Source organism: Mixophyes fleayi, chromosome 6, assembly GCF_038048845.1.
Source record: "Mixophyes fleayi isolate aMixFle1 chromosome 6, aMixFle1.hap1, whole genome shotgun sequence".
Taxonomy (NCBI): domain Eukaryota; kingdom Metazoa; phylum Chordata; class Amphibia; order Anura; family Limnodynastidae; genus Mixophyes; species Mixophyes fleayi.
Window position 1 is genome coordinate 40,860,567 of NC_134407.1, and position 25,455 is coordinate 40,886,021.

A 25,455-nucleotide genomic window follows, 5' to 3' on the forward strand; every position below is an offset into this window, starting at 1 on the left:
TTCTGTTTCAAACAATCTCCTTAAGCCTTTTGAAAAGTAACAAGAGAAGTGAGTTCAGACATTGCTAGGCTAAGACAAGTTGCACCACTCGTTAAACTAGTGGAAAAGCAGCTGAAGTAGCCGAAGGACCATATGAAAATAAGCAATGCTGTTAGGTATTTATGGCTTGTGGATCAAGTTATTTATTCGATACACTAAAACCCAAGAGTTTGCAGAATATAAAAATCTCAACACTACCTTTCAACAGGGAGATTCAATCATGGAGCTGCTGCAATTCAAATCGCTGATACCTCGTGAGTTACAACTACATATATCTCCAGTGGCACCTTGCTAACTACACCTCCATGCCCCCTCCCCACCAAAAGACCCGATCCGCAATAACAACCTGCAAACCAAGGCAGTAGTGTCTGACTCTGTACTTGTATGCTCCCATGCTCTACCAGCACTACACCTGTCAATACAGCATGTGTGCAGCTTCAAAGAAAGTGGGGAGAAGAAGTTCCGGTGTGTCATACCAGCACATCCCCGCCCACATCCACCACTGGTCCCTCTTCACTTCCCGATACTTCTAACTCCAGACTATATCCAAGATCCGACCTTTTCTCACCATCTAAACAACCAAAACTCTTATTCACTCCTTTGTAATCTCTCTCCTTGATTACAGTAATCTCTTTCTCTCTGGCCTACCCAAATCCCACCTTGCCCCTCTTCATACTATACTCCATGCTTCTGCCTACTTATATTTCTCTTTGATGTCCCTCTCTGTCAGTTGCTACATTGACTCCCCATGGCCTATAGAATTAAAATTAAACTCCTCACCCTCACCAACAAAATTCTCAACCAGTCCTCCCTCTCTACATCTCCAACATCATCTCTACCCGCACTCCTTCTTGCCCCCTCTGCTCTTCTGCTCTAAAAATGACCACTTGCTCACTACCAGACTGATTACATCTTCCTACTATCTCTTCCAGGACTTCGCCCGGCTCCTGCCCACCTGTTAAACGATCACCCACGTTGAGATTAGATTAGATCAGATTAGACTTTTCTCTCCAAGGCTTCAAGCGTGCCCTTTAAACTCATTTCATATGCAAGCCTATAAGTCCTCCTCCTAACTCCTTTGCCTCGGCTATCACCTCCATTCCCCCACTCTGAGGCACCTTATTTTCTCTTTTGGATGTAAGCTCTCACGGGCAGGGTCCTTTTTTCTTGTGTTCTCCTTCTACTATTGCATTACCCACTGTACCTCTAACCCTACTCCTTATCCCTATTTTCCTGAGCCCAGGCATAAGGCTGGGTACACACTGGAGGTTTTTCATCCGATAATCGGGCCAAACAGCCGACATATGACAGTTCGGTCGGATGTCGCGTTAGTGTGTATACTGACACGATGGTCGAAAGTCGTCCCAAAGTGCAGATTTTTAGGTCATTAGGTGGTCGTACTGTTCAATAATCTCGTTCCAGTCATCTTCCGATCATGCAGTGTGTATGCACTCTCGATCACAATATCTATAGAGTTTACAAGTCGTGCTCTTTTCAGCCGATGCCGGCAATGAACATGTCCTGGTGACTAAATGTAGAAAGTGCTAACGAAATTCGTAAAGACATATGGATAACTATAACAAGGTGGTTTTAATCAGTGTGACAGAAATGAATGAATGAATTAATATTGTGCTGTCATTCTGTAAACGACTAGAGGATTAGACGAAGAGCACAGATCTGAAGGTAAAACTAGTGTGTACGCATGTATCGCCCGACCGAACGGACCATCAGTCGTTAGTAAAATCGTTGCTGCCCCCCTTCACTGGAACGACCTCCCTCGCTCCATCCGCCTCTCTCCCAATCTGTGCTCCTTCAAGCGAGCACTCAAAACTCACCTGTTCCTCAAAGCCTACCAACCTTCTACCTATCCCCTCATCTTCTCCTAACGTTCTACCCTCTCTCCACCCGGTCCTTCTCCCCATACTTCAACTTCCTCCCATTGTGTCTGTTTCGTTTCACCCTTAGGATGTAAGCTCATATGAGCAGGGCCTTCTTCCCTCTTGTCTCCACACCTGTTCTTCTACTCCGCCTCTAGTACATTAACCTGCCTGGAGTTTCTGAAGCATTGGTATTTTTGTTTATTGTTATGTACTGTCTCACCCTGTATAGTCTACTGTTTGCTCTGTGTACGGCGCTGCGGGAAATCTTGTGGCGCCTAACAAATAAATGATAATCATAATAATAATAGATAACACGTTGGTCGGATAATCCTTCAGTGTGTACCTGGCTTAATTCACATGGACATTACCATCAATCTCATACACTGCCTTATAAATAAGTTGATCTGCATCACTAAGGTAACTGTATATAATTTGTTAGTTACTAGATGTCTGGTCTTTGTTTTAGTTTTTTTTATGTATAAGGTCATTTGTTGTGGATTGTTGCTGTCTGTGTATTGTATACCACTGTAAATTTCATGTGCAGCGCTGCAGACCTTTTGTGTCGCCCTATAGAAAAAAAAAGATGGTGATGATTATGGGAACTGCAAATCCCAGCATGCTGGTATACAAAATATAACATACATGATCTATGTATGGTATATAACATTTGATTTATTGCATTTTTCTCCAAGTGCTTTTTTGGACAATGTATATTTATGTATACACAAGATACAACAGTATGTAAATGGTTTTAGAAAATGTTTATCTGCTCGGTTTCAGCAGAGTAGTATTAATTTCCTCCCATTGTCTGCAGCCAGCACTGCAGCATAATTCCAAGTGTAGCGCTCCTGTTTTTCAGATGAATCATTTTGTAGTTGTGTAACAAGTAAATCAATACTATGTAGGTGCATTTCAAGTGGACCAATCATGAGAACTGCAGCTGTATTGTTATTCTTTTACATTCATATGATATGTGATGTGTAAGGTGCACAGTGGGGTATGTCTGTCGGCCATGAAGAAACAGTGCATTTACAGCCTGTCACAAAGGCCCAGTCTGTTCTTTGTCATTCTGACTTGCTGAGAACTTACTGTGTTCTCTTTGTATCATACAACGGTTGTAATATAAACAACTGGAAAAAGTGTTTGCGGAAAATCGTGTAACACAATCACCAGTCAGGGTGATTTAAGAACAGTGCTGAAAGCTGCAAATCTGTACTGAAACCACAGCCAATCACAGCTTTGTTTGCATTGTCAAACCTGTACTAGGCAGATAAAAGCTAATTGCTGATAAATTGTTTTGGTTTTAGTGCAGATTCACTCTTTGAGCATTGTTTGTAAATAACGCTTAGTGTGTCACACAATGGGAAGTGGTGTGTGGGCCACAGGGGTTTTCAACTGTGAGTAAATTTATTGGCATTTAATGACAATGAAGTCATATTTTTACCTGTCAGTAAGAGAGGAAATTTATATTCTTAAAAAATGTGACATTGTTCTAAAACTACTATTTTCTATGCTGATCTAGTGGGCAACACTAAGGTTAATAGGTGTCCAAAATCATCTTTAAAGTTCTGGAGTTGCAGTTTTCCGTTTCTGTTTTTTTACTGTTGCAACGTTCCCCAAGTCCCCATGGCTTATTATTTGTCATTATGCTGCAAATAATAGGTATTTAGCATTATTATTAATTGATCAAGAGTGGTGTCTATAGCCTATGTAACCTGAGCTTTGCTACACAAGTGAATGGAGGAAGAGATATTATTTTTAAGGGCCTGTTTATTAAACATAAAAAGCTTGGGCTTTCAGTACTACTGTGCATGCGCATAACAAGTAGCCATATCATACATGGACATATCCATGGTGGCTGGCCTGACAAAGTGAAGCCTTATTTTTTCAGGCCAGTACCACCAAGTATATGATGCAGGACCCTCTCCTACCTCCCCTCCCCTCAAACTCTTCTCACCACCTTTCTCGCGCTCTTCCCCTTACCCCACCATCTGCCCTTTTTCTCTTTCTCCCTCCTCTCTTTCTTACCCCCTTTCTCTTCCCTGCCTCTATTCACCACAACCTCCAGTCGCCCTCCAATCTTTCTCTCTCTCACCTCCTTTATCTTCCCCATCTCCCTTTTCTCTGTCTGCTCCTCCCCCATTTGTCTATCTCTCTCACACTGGGGAGAAGAATAAGTAATAGCTACATCTTACCAGGAGGAGGTGTACTCCAAGAAAATGGCCACCACTCTCCAGCAGAAGGAGGTGTACTCCAAGAAAATGGCCACCACTCTCCAGCAGAAGGAGGTGTACTCCAAGAAAATGGCCACCACTCTCCAGCAGAAGGAGGTGTACTCCAAGAAAATGGCCACCACTTTCCAGCAGAAAGAGGTGTGACATGAAAATGGCCAACACTCTCCAGCAGAAAGAGGTGTGTGACATGAAAATGGCCACCACTCTCCAGCAGCAAGAGGTGTGTGACAAGAAAATGGCCACCACTCTCCAGCACGCTCCCCATTGTTTCCTCCATGGTGGCTCGTCCACCTTATTTCTCTCTCAGGTGTCAGGGAAATCACCACTATTTTGGGGGAACTTCTACCACTGCAAAATTACCTGATTGTTCACATTCTCAGAGGTCCCAGCATTGACCTATAATTTAAATGGGACAGCTCTTGCCCAAACCAGAGAAATCTTATTTTTATTTGCACAAATACCAATGTAATTAAAACATTAAAATGTATTAATGTGGCACATAAAATAAAAACCTTCCAAGTGTCCATACTGTCATGTCTTATTTAAGACATGAATGAGGAGTATTATAGTAGAAGATGTAAAAGTTGTAAGTGGGTTTTGCTAGTACGTTTCCTTCTCAGTCCACAATCCTGCAAATTATCATGTTAATTCTCAAAGTGGAAGTAATGACATACAATGACATGATGAAACAATGTGGATGAGGAGAACAGAATTAGGAGCTAAGCAGGCCACACATGGGCCGATTAGTGTCCAGTCTGATAATGATTAAAACCTGTCTGTTTATTATAGAGGCTTCACTTGTATGTGTAAATCACAGGCACTGTGTGGTGACCACTATGCTAGGAACATTAGGGTACCTTCCATGAGACTCCATGTGATTTCAATTGTTCATTCACTTAATAATCAATCATTCAAATCTGGTGACATTGGTGGGAAGACATTGTAAGATTCTGCTGGTGTTTGAACCCAAAGCATATGTGCTCTGTAGGGCCTACTTTTTAATGTCTAGACTAGCCTTTGTCATGTGTGTCCTGTTTATGTTTTTGATTGATTCCTGGTATTGACCCCTACCTGAGTAGGAACACACTGGAATGTTTTAGTCCAATAATCGTCGAACCAGCCGAAATACGACTATTCAGTCGGAAGTTGGATTAGTGAGTATAGTGACACGATGGTCGAAAGCCGTCCCAAAGTATCGATTGTTGGCTCATTTGGTTGGTAGTACTCTTTAATATTTTCCTACCAATCACCGACCGATCATATGGGGCCTGATTCATTAAGGATCTTAAATTAAGAAGTTTCTTATTTAGGTCTCCTGGACAAAACCATGTTACAATGCAAGGGGTGCAAACTAGTTTTCTGTTTTGCACATAAGTTAAATACTGACTGTTTTTTTATGTAGCACACAAATACTTGATAGCTTATTTGTACACTGAAATTTAAAGTTGATATTTGTGTGCTACATGAAAAAGCAGTCAGTTTATAACTTATGTGCAAAACAAAATACTAATTGGCACTCCTTGCATTGTAACATGGTTTTGTCCAGGAGACTTAAATAAGAAGTTTCTAAAGTTAAGATCCTTAATGAATCAGGCCCATAGTGTGTATGCACTCATGCTCACGATCCCCGTATACTTTACAGAGTAGGGCTTTTTTCAGCCGATGCTAGCAATGAATGTCCTGTGAATAAATGTAGAGTGCTGTAGAAGGAATAATAAATTTGTTCATTCTGAGACAGAATGTTTTGTTTCAGAGTCACAGAAGCTAACAAAGTTCGTTAAGACATGTGGATAGCTATAACAAGGATTTAATCAGTGTGACAGTAATGAATGAATGAATATTGTGCTGTCATGCTCTGAAGACTAGAGGACCAGGTGAAGGACCAGATGAAGAGCACAGATCTAAAGGTAAATCGTGTCAGTGTGTATGCATGAAACGTCAGACTGATCGAAACTTCAGTCGTAGGTAAAATCATTTGATAACACGTTGGAAGGAAAATTCTTCAGTGTGTACCTAGACTAAGGGCTAGATTTACTAACCTGCGGGTTTGAAAAAGTGGAGATGTTGCCTATAGCAACCAATCAGATTCTAGCTGTCATTTTGTAGAAAGCACTAAATAAATGAAAGCTAGAATCTGGTTGGTTGCTATAGGCAACATCCCCACTTTTTCAAACCCGCAGCTTAGTAAATCTAGCCCTAAGGGTTGAACTGTAATGTATATAATCCGATATATGGATTCCCACTGCAAACGTTTGCCCATGTCCTGTCTTACTACTCTCTTGTAATATATAGTTGTTGATGAACTATCCTGTCTCTCCCATTCTCTGCTCCCAGAATATATAGTGGTCCTTTAGTCTTTAATGTTTCTGGCTGAAGTGACCTACTAGAACACTGACAGTTGCTGGAGCATTTTGACCTGTTCTGCATCCTTAGATCTGATATTACTGCATCCTTGTCTCAGTTTCAGTGCTTTTCTTAACCTGTGGCCTAGGGACCTCCATCTTTATTTTAATCCAAGTTTTGTATATTCTGTTTTCTCTGTTCCATTCTTTAGCCCCTGACCACCTTGATTCTCTGGTTGTGTCACCCTAAGTTTGCCCTACAAACCTACTTTGTGCTATTTCAAGTCTGTGGGGCTTCAGAGTACCCAAGGGCTGTCTTGATTGGACAGGTGACTGCTGTGTACCCAAGAGCATGATGAATTCTCCAGTAATGGTTTGGGTGACAGGTCCTTCCTGTTCTCCATCCTTGTATTATTCCTGCCTCAATCTTGTGTGATTCTTTGTTGTATCTGGGTCCTGTTTATGTTTTAATTTGACTTTTGGTATTGACTCCTGTTTGAATACCTGTTTCAGTTTGACCCTTAAATATGTTGCTGCCTGCTCCTGGTACTGGCCTATCAGACTATTCTCTGTTGTGACTCCTTCCCTGGGCTACTAGAGCCGTCTTGTTATGTGCTTAAATCGTAAGCCCTCTTTGCATAATCTCCCAATCTACCGATCCTATCTATTTATGTTAGTGTTGCCCTGGGATGCCATTCTCCCTCCCTCACTAATCAGTGATCCCCTGCTTATTACAGAAAGTACAGGAACCAGCTTGTTTTCCTGCTGATTTGCTTCCTGGATCTTTCATGTAATTCTCTTATTTTTCTGCTCATTATATAGTACGCTCAGGAGAATAGCTAGAAAGCACTCACTTGCTCCCTCCTCCCATTTCTTTCCAAATTGGCCCTCTATTGGTCTTATATTAACACCTGTAAGACATTCTCTATTGGTTACAAAACAGTTGTCTCCTAATTTAATAAAGAGCATCCACCTTGTGCATTTTCGTGAGTGTAGCTCACTGTATAAGCTGTGTTTTATTCATCTGTTTCTGAATGTTTGCAGAGTTGCTTGTACATACCTCCACAATTGTCCCCCACTTCATTTGCTTTTGTAAACTAATACTTAGGAAAAAACAAACTTTGACAGGTTAACATTTTAATCTTAATTTTAGATGAGTGTCACTGTGGTTTACGCGCCTATTGTATTTGCCTTCCTTCTCCGGCAACTTAGTATACAGGTCATGAACCAACCAATAGCCAATCAGTGCACGAGCACTCTAGGTCATCAGTTAGAAACGGTAAAGATAACTCATAACTACTGTTTCATACCTGGCTTCTGCAGGGTATGGAAAGAAGAGGTGGTCGGGGCTTAATGACACCATTTGCATATATTAAGTATTAAGTCACTAATTCCGTCACCGTGTCCCTACCCACTCGCTGAACATGCAGGGGAGAGGGCTTGAAGTTGCATTGGCATTATCACAGCACTTCCCAACCCACCTTCGGCAGCTAAGAACGTTCCATGTGAATTGATGGTTCTCTCAGGTGTCAGGGAGGTGTCACCCTAATCCAGGAGTCTCCTGGACATTCCGGGAGAATAGGCAACTATACAATAAATATAGAAGCATAGAATATTTGTGGAAGATTAAGACCGATTGGTCCATCTAGTCTGACCATTTTACTTATTAATGTATAGTGAGCGTGTTAAATATATAATGAGCAAAGTACGTTCAACTTTTGATGGGAGTGGTGGTGGGGGGGGAGGTTTAAAGCAATTTGATGTATCTTAATACTTCTTTTTATGTAGTAAATGTCATTTTTTATGTAGTAACGGTGGCTTAGTGGTTAGCACTTCTGTCTGACAGCACTGGGGTCATGAGTTCGATACCTGACCATGGCCTTATCTGTGTGGAGTTTGTATGTTCTCCCCGTGTTTGCCTGGGTTTCCTCCGGGCGCTCCGGTTTCCTCCCACACTCCAAAAACATACTGGTAGGTTAATTGGCTGCTATTAAATTGACACTGGTCTGTGTGTGTGTGTGTGTTAGGCAATTTAGACTGTAAGCTCCAATGGGGCAGGGACTGATGTGAGTGAGTTCTCTGTATAGCGCTGCGGAATTAGTGTTGCTATATAAATAACTGATGATGTAGTAAATGTAATTCTTTTTTTATGTAGTAAATGTCTGTGTATTGTAGATTTATTCTGGTTTATAGTTTAAAGTGACATGCTTATCTTATCACAAACCTTTTGGCCATGTAGGAGTTACACAGCTATAGAACCAGCTTTCTCTGATCTAAAATTAGCCATCTTGTAAGATAGCAAGTAATCCACGCACGCCTATCTATTATTGGTGTGTTAGGTTCCGTAGTAATCTCACAGGTATGTTACCGACTGCATAGAAAGAAATAACAGTTATAACTGTAACTGTATCATATATATATATATATATATATATATATATATATATATATATATATATATATATATATATGTGTATGTATTTAAAGACGTTATTAGTGGCTGTTTCATATTAGATGTCTATTGACATTTAGAGATTCTTTAATGTTCTTTTATTTTTTAATATCAAAGTCTAATTCCTCCTGTGTAGATGTTTTGAGAAGTTATCCACCCACCCCTAATTCAGGCCGGTGATGTTTGACACTGTTGGCGTCTGGTATTCAAAAGTAATGGTCCTGAACTGGTGCAAAGATGGGTGAAGGAGGCAGGGGCAACGCGAGACTTGGCCTGTGGCCCGCTCACATATTTTACCCTTCATGGTGTGGGCTCTATATAATGTCATGACCCCAACAGTGCAGAAAGTGGCATCTTCAAAGGGTGGATGGACTCCCATAATTTATTTCATGGTGGAACAAGGAGGGTGGGGGATAAGGCTTCAAAATTCCCACTACAAAGGTGAAATGAAACCCTAATAGCAGTGTTTTAACACAGGACTGATTCTATTTGTGTAAATAATGTTCTTTGGGCGAAAGAAGAGCATTCATAATAATTGTCTGTGTTCATTTTCTTTACACTGCTGAACTGATGGTTTAATCTGATTAGACTCTGCCAGTATATTCCAAATTAATTTACTGTCCTACTGTATAATATCAAAATGTCACAAGCACTGAGTTACTTTAAATAAATTGAGTAAATGATAATGCATACAAAGCTGATGAGTTACATGAGAACCTTCTCTAAGAGTGATTTTAACACGTTGTGTAAAAATATATTCAATAAACAAATGTCAAGTTTCCGGAGGGGGAGTCCAATGGAAAAATTAAGGGTGGGGGAGTGGTGGACAGGAAGGAACAATTTGTGTAATCACGGGCCAACCCCCACTGTGGAACTACATAATTCCCAACATAGTGCAGAGGGGACACAGCGCATTGACTCACATCATCAAGGTCCCAACCAGCCCAGTCCAGAGGGTGGCCCCGGGACAGTCTGCAAGATTAGACATGTATGTATTACATCATTTATCATATTCTGCAGTTTATTCTTGTTTGTCTTTCTGTGGTCCATTATACACATATGCATCTGTGTAACCATTTCCTGTAATCTTATACATCAGGTTCCAAAATTTACCTCACAAAACAGTTTTACTTAGGGTTGCAACCTCTTAACTCTAGGAAAAAGGTAACTTATAATCCCTGGTGAATCCTTCTTCCCCTGTCTCCTTTTAGCATGGACTTTCAAGCTAAGCCCCCTCACAGCGCTGGGTTCATGAGTTCGATTCTATGTTTAGGGAATTTAGAGTGTAAGCTCCATTGGGGCAGGGACTGATGTGAGTGAGTTCTCTGTACAGCGCTGCGGAATTAGTGGCGCTATATAAATAGGTGATGATGATTGTCTACAGACAGTGGAGGCAGCCATTTTGTTGAATGAACCAACATTCAGGAGAATGCAGCCTGTGAACTTACTAAGAACTAGTGACATCATTGCTGATATGTGATGAGGTTTAGCCCATGACAAGAAGCTAATATATCATATTTAAATGTGTCTTTGTGATGGCTTCCATTTTACAGTATACCACAGTGGCCTATCGTATACACCATCATTTAGTGGGATAACAATATATACTGAAGGTAAACTAGAGGCTTTTCACGTGTTTTCTTTTTTTGTGAGTGGAGCTACAAAATATATTGTATACCTGTTAATCCATGCTCCAATCTGCCAGAAAGCATGTCTCCACCCAATGCACAACAATGTTTCCGTGACAATGCCGATTTTTTTTTTTTGTCAAGGTCCCAACCTTTTTAGCCACCAGGTATTGGAACTGCCCCACAAACATTGGTACTGTTGGCGGGTATGATTTGATAAACATGCTTTTCCTGGAAATAGTAGACATTTCAGCACCTTGGGCCTGATTTATCAAGGCATGTATTCTAGGCGCAGCCCACGTTTAGCATTATACGCACGTATTTAGGCTTTGGGTGATCCTGAATCCAGAAAGGATCTCAAGATACGTGGGGGGCAGGTCTGCTCTACTCTACTACACTGGACACAGCAGGAGACGTCCAATGTCTATGTGGAACATAAATTCACAAAAGAACGCACAGGAAAATGAAAAAATTATTGAATTAATGTCACCTGTTAATAGTAAAGGCATTAATGATAAAACACTTTTTTTTATATTTTTTTATTAAACACTTTTATTAGGCTGTTGTTAATGTCTACTGAACATAAAATACATTTGTACAGTACTCAGGACGTAGACTAGCCCTGTAGCTGAAGCAAGAGATACAGCAGACAAACAAGTAACTTTGAGATGGCCAGGGCTGGATTCGGAGGTTACTGTGTGTGCTTGAATTTGGCGCGCCCCTACTGTAAATTGACTACACCAAAAAGCCCTTTCCCCGTTCACTTCCAGAAATCGTAGGCCTTAATAAGTATCCTTTGCGTTCTTATACGCAGCAGACAGGGCTGCGTTCACGGACGTATCTCCTGGTTCTGGGTATACACCGAGTGATTTTGCGTATGATAGGCTTAAAATAGGCAGATATGTGACTTGATGAATCAGGGCCTTATGTCTTTACAGATTTAGCCGTCGGCACGTTCCACTCCTGTGTCTGTGTTTTTTGTATTTGTTTTCAGTCCTGTGTCCCCACATTTCGGCTGTACTTGTCCATGATTTAGTCCTGTACTTGACTACCTTCTCCCTCTGCTTAACAACGAAATCAGGGCGCTGCCTGTGTACAAGACCAGAGCCCGCAGGAAATCTCAATCATGGCAGACACAGTGAATGCAGCGCTCCAGCTAGTGCTGCAGCTATTCTTCATGTTTCTGGCCAGCATAATTGAGCCTATTGAGATGTAAAGACACAATTTGCCTTTTTAAATGTGTTATTGACTTTTTTTGTTGTTAAATTTGGGATGTTTACAACAAATAATCGTGGGGCCATGCTGCCTGAGCGCCGCTACAAGAACTACAAATGCCAGCATACCCATGGCTGTCAGAGCAAGCTGACACCTGTAGAAATACAAGCACCAACATGCGCTGGCATCCATGGCCCGCAGGGACCTGTAGTTCACCTGTAAATAATGCACAGAAACAAATCCACAGAAGCAGCAATAAAGTCCTTCAGCAAAAAGAAAAGATACCCCAACAAAATCCCTCTTTTACCCATTTATTGCTCATCTAATTCTATTGGGGGTCCTCTTATGTCATCCAGGTTGAAATCCATTGTAAAAATAAAACAACATATAAGAGCCGAAAAACTGCTCTTTGCGGGGCCACAACGCGACTGACAGGGTCTGAACCTGACGCACTAATCAGTACAGAGCGGCTTCTGGCTGATTGGACAGAAAGCCGCCTGTATTGGTGAGATCTCACGTGGGGACTCACCACTAACTGGAATGATCTCCATTGATACTATACAATGCCCGACTCCTTGTTTCTATATAATATAGATAGAGCTCAGTATCTGATGGCCATTGTATTATAAAGAGTCTGTTCCCTAGTGTTCAGTGTTTTATATAGCACCTAGACCCTGAGAAATGGTGATGTGTTCTTCATGATCAATCCGAGTGACCTATCAATGAATACTTGAAGGTTTCTGTTTAGTGCATAATTTCATCACTGTCACCAACCAGTCGTTGCTCTAATTTTATCTCATGTGATATCTCTGAGTATATACACACATATAATATTCTCTGAATCCCTCTTTGGAGTTATTTAATAAAACAAGATGGTTTGTACTTACCTGTGTAGCATCCAAATACTGCAGCTTCCCCCTTCCCTTGACCAGTTTATGCTGAGCTTCTGCATGAAATTATGTGGCCATTAGAATCTGTATTACCTCTAAGCTGGGTAACCTGGAAATGAAAGTCTTAAACCATTTAATATGAGAACATCACCTGAAGGCCTGCAAGCCCTGCATATATAATCTGCTGTCACTTTTCCCTAACATATTCAGTTTTTAAGGTGCATTGTAGCCCACCAGACCAAAGCAATGCTCATCAGTCACAGCTTTCTTATTTAGTGTACTGATTCTGTGCGAGGCCGACTGTGTGATTGAGTAAAGGGTACCCCACACATTGCAATGTGATTTTGATTGAGTTTAACATAAATCTTTCATTGTGTGGGAGAACACATTTGACTCCAATCAGCATTCCACAGTTAGATTTCTTTGCATTCATTTTCAAAGAGAAGGATATGTTTTTCTTAATGTAATTGAATTGTTTGTGTGTACTGCAAATGTGCAATTCTTCATTGCCGTGCACATGCTCTGCCGAGGTAAACATAAACACCTCTGTTTGTGGTGGTTAATCAGTTCATTTTTTTAGATGCAATCCACTTTATTCCTGAATAGATCTCATAAAAAAAAATAAAGCTGTGTATATCAGAAAATCGCAAAGCAATTGATATACGCTAGATCAAATATTGAGAATAGTTTGTAAAAATGGTAACGTGTGTGGGTAGCTTAAGTAAGGACATATCTTTATCTGTCAGGATAAATGGAAAGGAGTAGAGGCAAGCAGAAGGTCTCAGATGAATAGTTAGATTGGAAGGCTCAGGGTCCCACAGCAGCTAAGGGAGCTGCTGTCCATCTAAGACGATTATGCTGTACAAATCACCTCTATATGAAACAAAGTTCAAGTATCCAACTTGTTAACACTAACATTTCCAAAGCTTACAGCTAATGGCAGCTCAGTGGCTCAGTGGCTTAGTGGTTAGTACCTCTGCCTCACAGCACTGGGGTCATGAGTTTGATTCCTGGCCATGGTCTTATCTGTGTTGAGAATGTATATTTTCCCTGTCTTTGCGTGGGTTTCCTTTAGGTGCTCCAGTTTCGTCCCACATTCTAAAAAAACATACTGGTAGGTTAATTGGCTGCTATCAAATTGACCCTAGTCTCTCTCTGTCTATGTGTGTGTATGATAGGGAATTTAGACTGTAAGCTCCAATGGGGCAGGGACTGATATGAGTGTGTTCTCTGTACAGCGCTGCGGGATTAGTAGTACTATATAAATAGCTGATAATGATGATAATGAAGCCCACACACACACTTTGCCAAATTATTCAGCCTTTCATACATGACCATTATGTTTTACTGTATTTGCTATTACACTTATGTGTATTTGTTATTATTTGTGTATTCATGTATTTTTTATGTTATTTATTATGTTATATTTATGTATCTGAACTGCCTAATGTCGGGCGCTGCAGAATCTCTGCTGCTTTATAAATAAGCGATTGTGATCATCACCAAACTGCCACGATACAGGGATCATCCTGTTCTGTTTGGGCATCTGCACTTTCAGATTAAATAATGACCTTCCGCACGTGACAATGGGGGGGTCATCATTCCTCTGTTTTTCTACCAAATCCGATCAAAACCAATAAGATTTTTTTTTTTTAATTGTGTTTAATGATTACCTTGAAGCTCACACTCCTTCACAACAGTTGGTCTGTATTTAGAAAACAATCAACTGTATTAGGCTGGTAAATACAGTAAATGCTATCTGCTGTCATATCATATATTGGGTGGAAAAGCCAGAGTGATGTCTGAAATTGTGAGCTGTATTCGTCATTTTCAGGAACAATGAGTCCCTGCTCTGTAGAGCGTTTAATAAATGGTAACTTTATGGCTTCTCTTGACAGAAGATAAAATCATTTGCCCAAGGTTATCATGACACTCGCTCTGATGTTTAGTCCTGGTTCTCTGAGGAAGGAACATTCTCACTTAAGTCCTAAAACTCTCAATACAAATTTAAATAAAATAAAGCTTCCTATACACAGGGTCGTTTTGTGCAGTCATCCTTAAACCTGGTCCTCAGGACCCCTAACAATGCATGTTTTCCATATCGTCATCACCATTTATTTATATAGCACCACTAATTCCGCAGAGCTGTACAGAGAATTCACTCACATCAGTCCCTGCCCCATTGGAGCTTACAGTCTAAATTCCCTAGACACAGAGAGACAAAGGTCAATTTAATACCAGCCAATTAACCTACTAGTATATTTTAGTGTGGGAGGAAACCGGAGCACCTGGAGGAAACCCACGCAAACATAGGGAGAACATACAAACTGATAAGGTCATGGTCGGGAAACAAACGCATGACCCCAGCGCTGTGAGGCAGAAGTGCTAACCACTAAGCCTCCATGCTGCCCCATATCTCCTTGTTTTAGCACAAGTGTATTCATTACTGACTGACACATTGTAACAGATCCATAGGTGGTATAATTATTTCCCATGTTACCTGGAAAATCTGCACTGTTAGGGGTCCTGAGGACTGGGTTGGAGAAACACTGGCCCAGAGTAATCTCGGGCCCTGGTGCGGATGCTTCTTGCCCCTCCCCACCCCCCCATGCTGGGCTAAGGGGGCCTCCATTTCCCCGTGAGGGCACCCCTTCCCGGTGAGCCAAGCCCATCTCCCCCCCCCGGCACTTATCTCCTACTCCTCCTTCCCTGGCGCGCTGTACGCTCTTTACTGAGGAGATCTCGTGAGAGTGAGACTCACGAGATCTCCTCAGTAAGGAGACTACAGCGCGCCGGGGAAGGAACGCAGTGAAAGTGTTCAGCAGCACTGATCGCGCCGGGGGCGCCCTTCCCACGACTGATCAATACTGCTGTTGAGCACTTTCAAGGGCCCCCTGGATGCCCGAGGCCCCTGGGCTGTAGCCCAGTTAGCCCTATGGTTAATCCGGCCCTGATTGGGAATGGGGGAGTTGTTATACTGGTTACTTCTTTTTTTCTTTTTCTTTTTTTTATTTTGTACAACTGGTTTTATTTTTTTGAATTGTAAAGATACATAGCGCTGGTGTCTTAGGCTCCACAAGGCAGTTGGCCACACTCCCATGACCTCTTACTGACATGAGAAGTTTAAAATTAAACAAACAATTATAGAAAACTGTTCTCACTGCTTCTTATCTGCAAATATAATGTTCATCCTAGTTAAAAGATGATGATATAGTGTAGACAAAAATATCTGGTGAAGAATGCCGCAATTTCATACATCTTTACACAGATGAAAAGTCTATACCACCTGTTATTAATGCTATTTTTTAATGCAAAGGGAGCATGGTCTCACCGACAATGGGGGTGGCTTCTGCCAAATTAGGAGCGGTTTGCGTAAATGGCAGCATGTTTGTGGCCTAATTTAAACCAATTTTCCATTAAGAATATTGGCAAGTATGTTGACTATTTCCCACACTGTACCCCAATGTCTCAGCAGCCAACTGCACAGACCCCCACCTCCCAACTGGAGCCACAGTGCACAGACCCCCACCTCCCAACTGGAGCCACAGTGCACAGAACTCCACCTCCCAACTGGAGCCACAGTGCACAGACCCCCACCTCCCAACTGGAGCCACAGTGCACAGACCTCCACCTCCCAACTGGAGCCACAGTGCACAGAACTCCACCTCCCAACTGGAGCCACAGTGCACAGACCTCCACCTCCCAACTGGAGCCACAGTGCACAGACTCCCACCTCCCAACTGGAGCCACAGTTCACAGACTCCCACCTCCCAACTGGAGCCACAGTGCACAGAACTCCACTTCCCAACTGGAGCCACAGTGCACAGACCCCCACCTCCCAACTGGAGCCACAGTGCACAGACCTCCACCTCCCAACTGGAGCCACAGTGCACAGACCCCCACCTCCCAACTGGAGCCACAGTGCACAGACTCCCACCTCCCAACTGGAGCTACAGTGCACAGACCCCCACCTCCCAACTGGAGCCACAGTGCACAGACCCCCACCTCCCAACTGGAGCCACAGTGCACAGACCCCCACCTCCCAACTGGAGCCACAGTGCACAGACCCCCACCTCCCAACTGGAGCCACAGTGCACAGACCCCCACCTCCCAACTGGAGCCACAGTGCACAGACCCCCACCTCCCAACTGGAGCCACAGTGCACAGACTCCCAACTGGAGCCACAGTACACAGACCCCCACCTCCCAACTGGAGCCACAGTGCACAGACCCCCACCTCCCAACTGGAGCCACAGTGCACAGACCCCCACCTCCCAAATGGAGCCACAGTGCACAGACCCCCACCTCCCAACTGGAGCCACAGTGCACAGACTCCCAACTGGAGCCACAGTGCACAGAACTCCACCTCCCAACTGGAGCCACAGTGCACAGACCCCCACCTCCCAACTGGAGCCACATTGCACAGACCCCCACCTCCCAACTGGAGCCACAGTGCACAGAACTCCACTTCCCAACTGGAGCCACAGTGCACAGACCCCCACCTCCCAACTGGAGCCACAGTGCACAGACCCCCACCTCCCAACTGGAGCCACAGTGCACAGACCCCCACCTCCCAACTGGAGCCACAGTGCACAGACCCCCACCTCCCAACTGGAGCCACAGTGCACAGACTCCCAACTGGAGCCACAGTACACAGACCCCCACCTCCCAACTGGAGCCACAGTACACAGAACCCCACCTCCTAACTAGCCCACAATTAAATTGTCCTGGCCCTCAGTTGCACCACATTGATGCATGGGCCACCCCTACTGTGCTTAGACCTTAATCTAGTCCCAAGAATAAGAACTCACACTGCCAAATAAGGCTGATCAAGTGGACAGTTGAATCCTGCCTCCAAATTCTATATAGTGTGATAATATATAATAAAATGTTAATAACATAAATGATCAAATTTGTTAAACTAGAGAACAAGCCCAGTAACAATGAAGAACAAAGATCAAAGATAAATTATCCAGTCTCACAAATTTTAATATAACCTTGGTAAGACAGTGAGCCCTGGAGTGTGTATATTCCAGAGAACTTGAGAAGCTCTTCTTGCAGTTTGTTGCCATTACATGGAGTATGAACAGGGGTGCCAAGAGGTGGGGGAAGCAGGTACAAAATACCGGGTCCAGGGACTGCCTAGGGACCCATTCCTGTCCGTACAGTAAGAGGAGTCTCCAAACTGGAGTGGCCACTTTCCTTTCAGAGACTATGGAAGGAGTACCAAGAAGTTGCTGTATCGGGGCCTCATTAGTGTTTCCATGGATTATATGAAACAAAATATTATATGGGTTAGGGGCCTGTGGCTTTCCGACCACCCAAGGCCCATGGCGGATTTAATTCACTGGTACTCTAATATCATAGTGCTCCTTGCAGTGTGGTCTGACCTGAAGCTTCTCTGCAAATGATCATGGTTTTGATTCCACTCAGGGCACTATATATGTGGAGTTTGTATGTTCTACATGTATTTGCGTCGGTTTCCTCTGGGTGCTCCGGTTGTGTCCCACAATCCAAAAAAAACATACTGGTTAAATATCGCCTGACAAAAATGGACCCCAGTGTATCTATGTGTGGTAGGGAATTTAGAATGTAAGCTCCTATGGTCACTACTCTCTGTACACTTTACTGTGTATTATAATTGGCGTCATATAAATAAATTTATAATAACACCCCCCAATAATAATAGGTCACACCCAATATCTACCCATATTCATCTTTAGGAAGGTCTTGAACCTTCTCTGAGTGCCAGGAATCAGGACTGTCTCACTTTTGTCAGTGTTGGCAGGTGTGTATCTAGTATATTGCCTCTGGACATAGAGGGGCCACAGTGTTTACTTTATGTCTCAATCTGTACTTACGTAAACCACGGCAACACAAAGAAACAACTCTCCCTAATTATATAAATACATAGTGGAAAAGCACAAAAGGACACTAGAAAGATAAACATTGTTTTATTAAAAGTCACATGAGGGTACGAACAGTTGAATAAATTAAATTTGTCCAACGTAGAATGCCTATTTCAAATGAATTAGATCTACTAATAAGTTTACAGCTGATTCAAAGTTGCCAACTCCCGGAATGTCCAGGAGACTCCCAGATTATTGATAGACTTCCTGAACTCCCGGGGGACAAGGCAATTCTCCATGAAGGCCAATCACTGGCCTGCAAAGTGGGCCAGTGATTGTGTAAAGTGTAATAAAGGTGCAAATTGTGTCATTAAGGTCAGCCACCTGAGTGATCAGAGGTGTGATGATGTGGTTTGTTCTGCTCATTGCATCCTCAAGCCCGGCCCATGACCACTTATCTTTCTCCCGGAAGGGAAGTATGAGGGTTAGATACGTATAGCTCAGTTACTAACACTCTGACCTAGCCACCTGTCACTTATTTGGAAAATTACATTTGGGCAGCCTCACACAGGCCACTTCCTTGGTGGAGGTTGTGTTTCCAGACGTAAGTGGGAAGTAGGTCCCAAGAGAGTGAAGGAGGAGTTGGTGTTGGATAAATGTACTGACTCTATATAATGCAGGTAAAAGACAGTGGAGTGAGTTCTTAAACTTTATGGGCCTGATTCATGTTTGGGCGCAGTCAGTGTTCCACTTGGATTTAAAAAAAAAACACAAAAATTGAGCATAGTACCAACTATATTCATTCCAAGCAGATCTCAAGATTCCATTTAAATCTGGGTGTAGGTCCGCTCTGCCTGAGTGTTGGGTGCCGTATGTTATTAGACAGAGCAGACTGCGGTATATGCACATACGTGTGCAATATAAGGTAACATCAGGACACATACAAAGAAAAATTATATTATAAAATAAATGGACAACTCTAAACAGTATAATCATTAATGAAAATATGGATTGTTAAAAATAATATTTTTTTTTACATTAAATGTGTAAATCAAGATGTTGTTAATGCGCACTGTACATTCAACGCATTTTTATGGTCTGTATTAACAGCTACACGTATGTAGGTAATATAAACACCATACCATGTCCGTCATCACTATCAGCACTTACACCTGCCCTGGAGCTGGTGCAAATGATACAGCTAATAAACCGTACTAGAGAGACCATGTACATGAATACCGCATCTGTCCCGGAACGCCCCCGGCACGCCCTAACTGTACATGGCCTTCGTTCTTCCGCCCTTTCCCTCCCGTATTCCACCCTTCAAGTCGTAGGCAGTCGTCAGTGTTATTTGCGTTCAGACATGAGTTGCATAGAACTGTGTTACCTGACGTAAGGTCTGTTTCGGAGCATACATAGAACTATTACATGCAAAATTACGGCACGCAAACGGACTTATGAGGTTGCTCTTGACGGTGGGATGCAGGCTTAAATCTTTTGATCAAAATATGAACTAATACCTCATGTTTTCATTTTGCTAGACACACACAGATATGCAGTTTAAAGGATAAGCGCTGACAACTGTATTTTTTTTTTTTTGCAAATGGACTTATGTCTGAATATGAATCTCTGTCAATACATTAAATTCTGAAGAAGTATTACAAGGGGTTTAATAGGCATAGCTCCTGTATCTGGTACACATCTGTTTTGAAATGCTCAAGAGGTGTAACATAATGAATACGTTAGAGCCGTTTCCTCCTGTGAGAATAAGCGGATCTTGTTTTAAGCAGTGTTTTGCTCTTTGTCCAGGACTTGGTGTCTAATGTCAGCATACATGTTATTGTGAGTAGCGGATACAATAACAGTGCAACAAAACAAGATGTAAAAAAAGCAATCTAACATTTTTTCACATACACATCTGCATAAGGGTACAAGCTAATACTAAAACATCACCTTGAAAACAAACTGCTCAAAAACATTTTCCTTGCTCTACAACTAGGCATATTATATTCTATAAAGTGCCACACTCTATTTTTCTTACTAATTTATAGCAGATCAGCATTCAATCATTTGACTTATTTTCATGTGGTTACTTTTGTTTTCCTACCCAGCGTGACCTAGTTGGTGCATTAACAGTTGGTGAAATCAATTTTTCATCTGGATTAAACTATTTGGATGAACCAGTTACAGCTACATGCATATTAGGAGGTTTACTGGTCTAGTGTTACGTATACACAGACATCTGGATAAACCAAGCACAGATTAACCAGGCTCAACATCATGATGGTATACCCAATCTTGATGAAAAGTGGAATAGGCTAAGCTCCGCTCATCGTGTGTCTGTTGGATCAAATATTTTTTTTAGGGCAGATTTCTGTTTTCAAAACAGAAATAATCAAATCTCTTTCCGCTGTGTGATCACTGAGAGTCAAACATATTATCCTTGTACTGCTTCAGTGCTAAAATGTTTTGAGCATTTTATTTAATTATTGACATTCGGTAGCACAATTTTTATTTGGTTCTTTGTACATTCCATTAATAGCTGCTGCTGCTGCGGGGCCAATGTGCTGCTATTTTTATTCACATGATGAATATTCAAAAGCTACAGATGCCGAGGACTCAGGTGGTAAATATATATTGAGGTGATTGAAGGAGACCTCAATGCAACTCATTAATCCATAAGCATCGGTGGAGGGCTGTGAAGATCAGCACAGGAACAAATAATTTGCAGTTGTCTGTGTAAATCTCCTGTGAATTCTATTTCTGTTTTACATACAGTAGCGGAGCCATTTTTATTTTTATTTTTTGCTGCAGTGTTGAGTTGCGTGTGTGTGTGTGGATTCCTCTAAGACACAGAACACTTTTATTTCCACCTCCCTCTATGAACGTGTTGTCATTCTGGAGAGAGGCAGCATGCAATACACACAGTGTTAATAAAAGCCTCCTCTCACATTGTGTTCTGTATAATGCAGCTTAGGGGCTGTGGCACAAAATGATTCTTTTTTTTTTTTTTCCCATTATTTTGTGATCTACATCTGCAGACATATCACAGTGGAAAGCTGCACTTGCACCTTAGGTTCAGAGACTGGTGTAAAGGACATGTTTTGGTGATGATAAAGTGCATGTTTGAGCTGCCTCCAGTGCCAGGATTGGGAAGCAGCTATTAATGCTGGATCTTTGCATGTGCAGCCCCCACTTGACTGGTTTTCTACATAGAAGCATCATTAGGAGCAATCCCCCTTTACTGGGATCACTTAGGCACTTCCAGCTGGTGGCAGAGGGATACAGCCGTCAACCAGCACACTCTGCTTCTGCCGTCTCTCTCTCATTGTGCAGTGGGATCGCTTCAGGTACTGGAAGGTAAAGGAAGAGATGTGAGCACTGGATATTTACATGGTTCCTCTCCTGAGCCTGCGTACTGGGCGTTTTGCTCTGTCTCTCCATTTGTTGGAGTCTTTACTGTGAAGCTGGATAGAAGGTGCATAAAGATCAGGGTGCACAGTCTTGTTTCATGGGATATCCTCTCTCACAATGGCTCATGCAGCATCCCAGTTAAAGAAGAACAGGGATCTGGACATTAATGCAGAGGAAGAAAGTAAAGAGAAAAGGAGGCACAGGAAGCGCTCCAGGGATCGGAAGAAAAAGGTATTATTTCTGCATATGACAAATGGATGCCTGAATGTTGCTTTCACATGAGCAGGCTTAGCATGGTGTGAAAACAAAATCCACATTTCTCTGTTATTGACTACTGCAGTGATGATGCAGAAGGTGTGTGTCCTTTACACACATGCCAGTCTTCTTCATGGGATTTACAAGTATCAATTTCCCACTTCAGTGGCTTAGGTCTACGGTACCCATGTTCCTTTTACAGTACCGTCCAAAAATGGCTTTCCTTAAATATTGAAGTTAGAGTGCTTATTTCTCCTGCTTTATGTATGTATTTGTGCATGTACACTACACACGCACATACAGACACACTAAGATATATATAATTATTTAATGTATGTGTGTTAGTGTCTGTGTGTGTGTATATACACGCATATATATGTGCATATATTTAAGTATATGTATGTGTGTGTGTGTGTGTGTGTATATATATATATATATATATATAGTGTGTATATATATATATATAGTGTATATACGCTCAGTGTATCTAATATGCTTTGTTATTCCGCCACTGTGGCCTCATTCCAAAGTGTTCCTAATGACAATACAATGGTACTTTTACCTGTGTGACGTAAATATTTTCTGACACTGTTACTAAATTATTCACATCAGTCAGTGCTTAGAAGACACAGCCGTTTTCTCCTCCTGCTTTTCATTTTTGGTCTATTGGTGTCACAGTCACATCCTGGGACAAAGGGCAATTAAAATGCATGTCCCCACAGAGAACTGTGTATATACAGGCAGTGGGGACCTCTGTCCTCCAATTTCGTAGATAAGGCCCAGAAGCGGTTTCACTCTCATCAGATGTAATTAAGAAATATTGACCAAAAGGCCATAGTAGTGGACTAACCAGGGCAGTCTTCTGCTATAGCTTTTTTTTCTCTTCTTTTTTATGATCCTTTGTGATATTCCCTGAAGGACAGATAATCCTAATTTACTGAGAGCATTGATGCATGAGCTCCTTCAATGACATGTAGATGTGCTGCAGTAAATGTGCTTCCCACTGTTGTAGCACATAAAGCTTAGACTGCTTTTGTATATACTGTTAGTTGACAATTATCCCTTACAGGAAACAATATGCTATCCTTATTATTGCCATAACAAAGAGGCTTTAGGGGCTGACTTTTGTGATCTCTCCATACATAGGATGCTGCCATTGTTTTTGGATGCTGTTCATAACGTGTTTGCGTTAATTATTAGATTTAAATGCCATAAGACTGGATTGCTGTGTGACTTGACCAGGCATCCCTGGCTAATCATTGTGGTGGATCATTCATTGTATTTTCATTGTCCTGAGCATCTCTCCATATAGTCTGGATGTTTATTGACCAGACAGAAAATGGCATATTGTGGATAAGACAATAGTTGATATAGCATTGGGATTTCAAAGAAACACTGCTAGATACTGTACTGATTCATTTGTGCATGTGTGCCATTGATAGCCTAGATTACCACTGAATGCTTCTCCTGGTAATTACAATCTAATATGCTAGAAGGCTTACTAAACATTCATACACGTGTCTCGTACAACATAAAATGTGTATGTATTAATAGGCACAGAGAGTAAGTATCAGCTTCAGCAATTGTAGTTTGGACAGCTCCAACTAATGTATTGAGTACCAGCCAAATCACCTGATAGATCGCTGTTGCATTTTTTGTTTGACTGTAATGTTAATACTATAGCGAACGTTTCTTCCTTAGGAAAGTTTTAATATATTTTGCGGTTTTGTGCAACTGCTAAAAATAAAAGTACAATGTTCACATTAGCACCATCTCTGTAGCATTGTAGCTGCAGTGCATGGTCACTGTTCAGTTTGTTCTCCATATTATTTATATTTTAAATCATTTGTGGTCCAGGCGCATAACAATTTGCTAGCTTTAAAAGAGAGTGAGTGTAGCAGTAACTGGCTTCAGGGCCGTGTGCTGAGTTTTACACTGACTGCTCCTATTCTTCAGGCATTTCACTATTACCATAAGTCCACCTCCTCAGTCTAGATGTAGAGGAGAACTGAAAGGGGAATATTGTGTTATGTAATGTCTTTGTCCTTCCAGTAGAGCTTTAATCATGCCTGGATACAGTTATTATATATGAGGCCCACAGACAATGCACAATATAAAATACAACCTGCCCATATCCAGCCTCATGTATGTGCTGAATGATCTCCATATTTACTGAAAAAAGACACCAGCACTTGTCATACTGTAGTATTTATAGTGTTACGGTCACCTATTCTACTAAATCAGTCATTTGTGCCACTACATATATAAGTGGTATATAATGTATCTTCCGACACACACAAAAAAAATTAAATAATACATCAATTAGTGATGCAGTGGTATAATGGTTAATCTAAAGAGCCTGAACTGAGCCTGATGTACATCAACAAGCATGGTGTAGGAACCGTATCGATTGGATGTTCTGAGCATTAGAAGTGCAAAGATTATATAATGTATAACAGGGCATTAAACCAACATTTATGATCGTGTAAAGCAATGGGTGTGGTTTGCAGTAATGTACAAGTCAGCAATTTCTGTTTCCTGCTGTAAATCAAATAAGCCCTACCTTAAGGTAGTCTGCCTAGCCTAATTCTTTCTTACAGAGGCATTGCATTCACTGTTGACTGTTGCTGCAGACTTTTGAGATGGGTAGCTACAGGCCCACCTGCAGTATATATGAACTTATATATATATATATATATATATATATATATATAAAAGTCATAAAGGATGTGGCGAAGTGAGTGATCAGGTGTGGATTAAGGTAAAGGGCATATGGGTGTTTACCTTATAAAATGGCAATATTAGGTATAAGTGTAACAGCTGTTTCCGCTGGCAGCTTAAAAATAATAATTGAACCTGATGGGATCAGGAGGGAGCTTACACACATATTAGTGTTTCAATGAAACTCAATTGCAAAGCATTGAATGGAAGAAATGGTGATCACTTTGTCACCTGGCTTGTTTCCTCCAGATGTCATAATGATCAGTAGTAGCTGAGATTCCTGCTTCTATGTTCTCAAACCTATCCAGTATCTAAGAACAGAGATGTACGGGTAACTTCTTCCATTGTCTCCCAATAGTTTCTGTTAAATTCCTAAATGTAGATCGTTACACATCCAGTATATTATTTGTACCTGTGCATGGTAAGCTGCATTTAATTATAATTTACTTCTATCCAGTATTGTGCTGAGATGTTTGTGTATGCTTGTGAGAATAAGAACACATGCTTTTTGAACATATAGTCAGTACAGTAAGTGTA

At 41.6% G+C, this 25,455-nt stretch overlaps 1 protein-coding gene across 2 annotated transcripts in view; it reads left to right on the plus strand.

Annotated features, from left to right (window-relative positions):
* Positions 1-25,455, plus strand: part of ANK3 (ankyrin 3) — a 517,804-nt gene that overhangs the window by 226,123 nt on the left and 266,226 nt on the right. Inside the window, exon 1 of one of the 2 annotated variants that reach the window (XM_075216345.1) lies at positions 21,570-22,173. The exons of the other annotated variant lie outside the window; for it this stretch is intronic. Within the exon in view, the coding sequence (XP_075072446.1) occupies positions 22,060-22,173 (114 nt within the window). The 5' untranslated portion in view covers positions 21,570-22,059. Of the gene's footprint in view, positions 1-21,569; positions 22,174-25,455 lie in introns of those variants that run through there. 2 annotated transcript variants of the gene reach the window in all.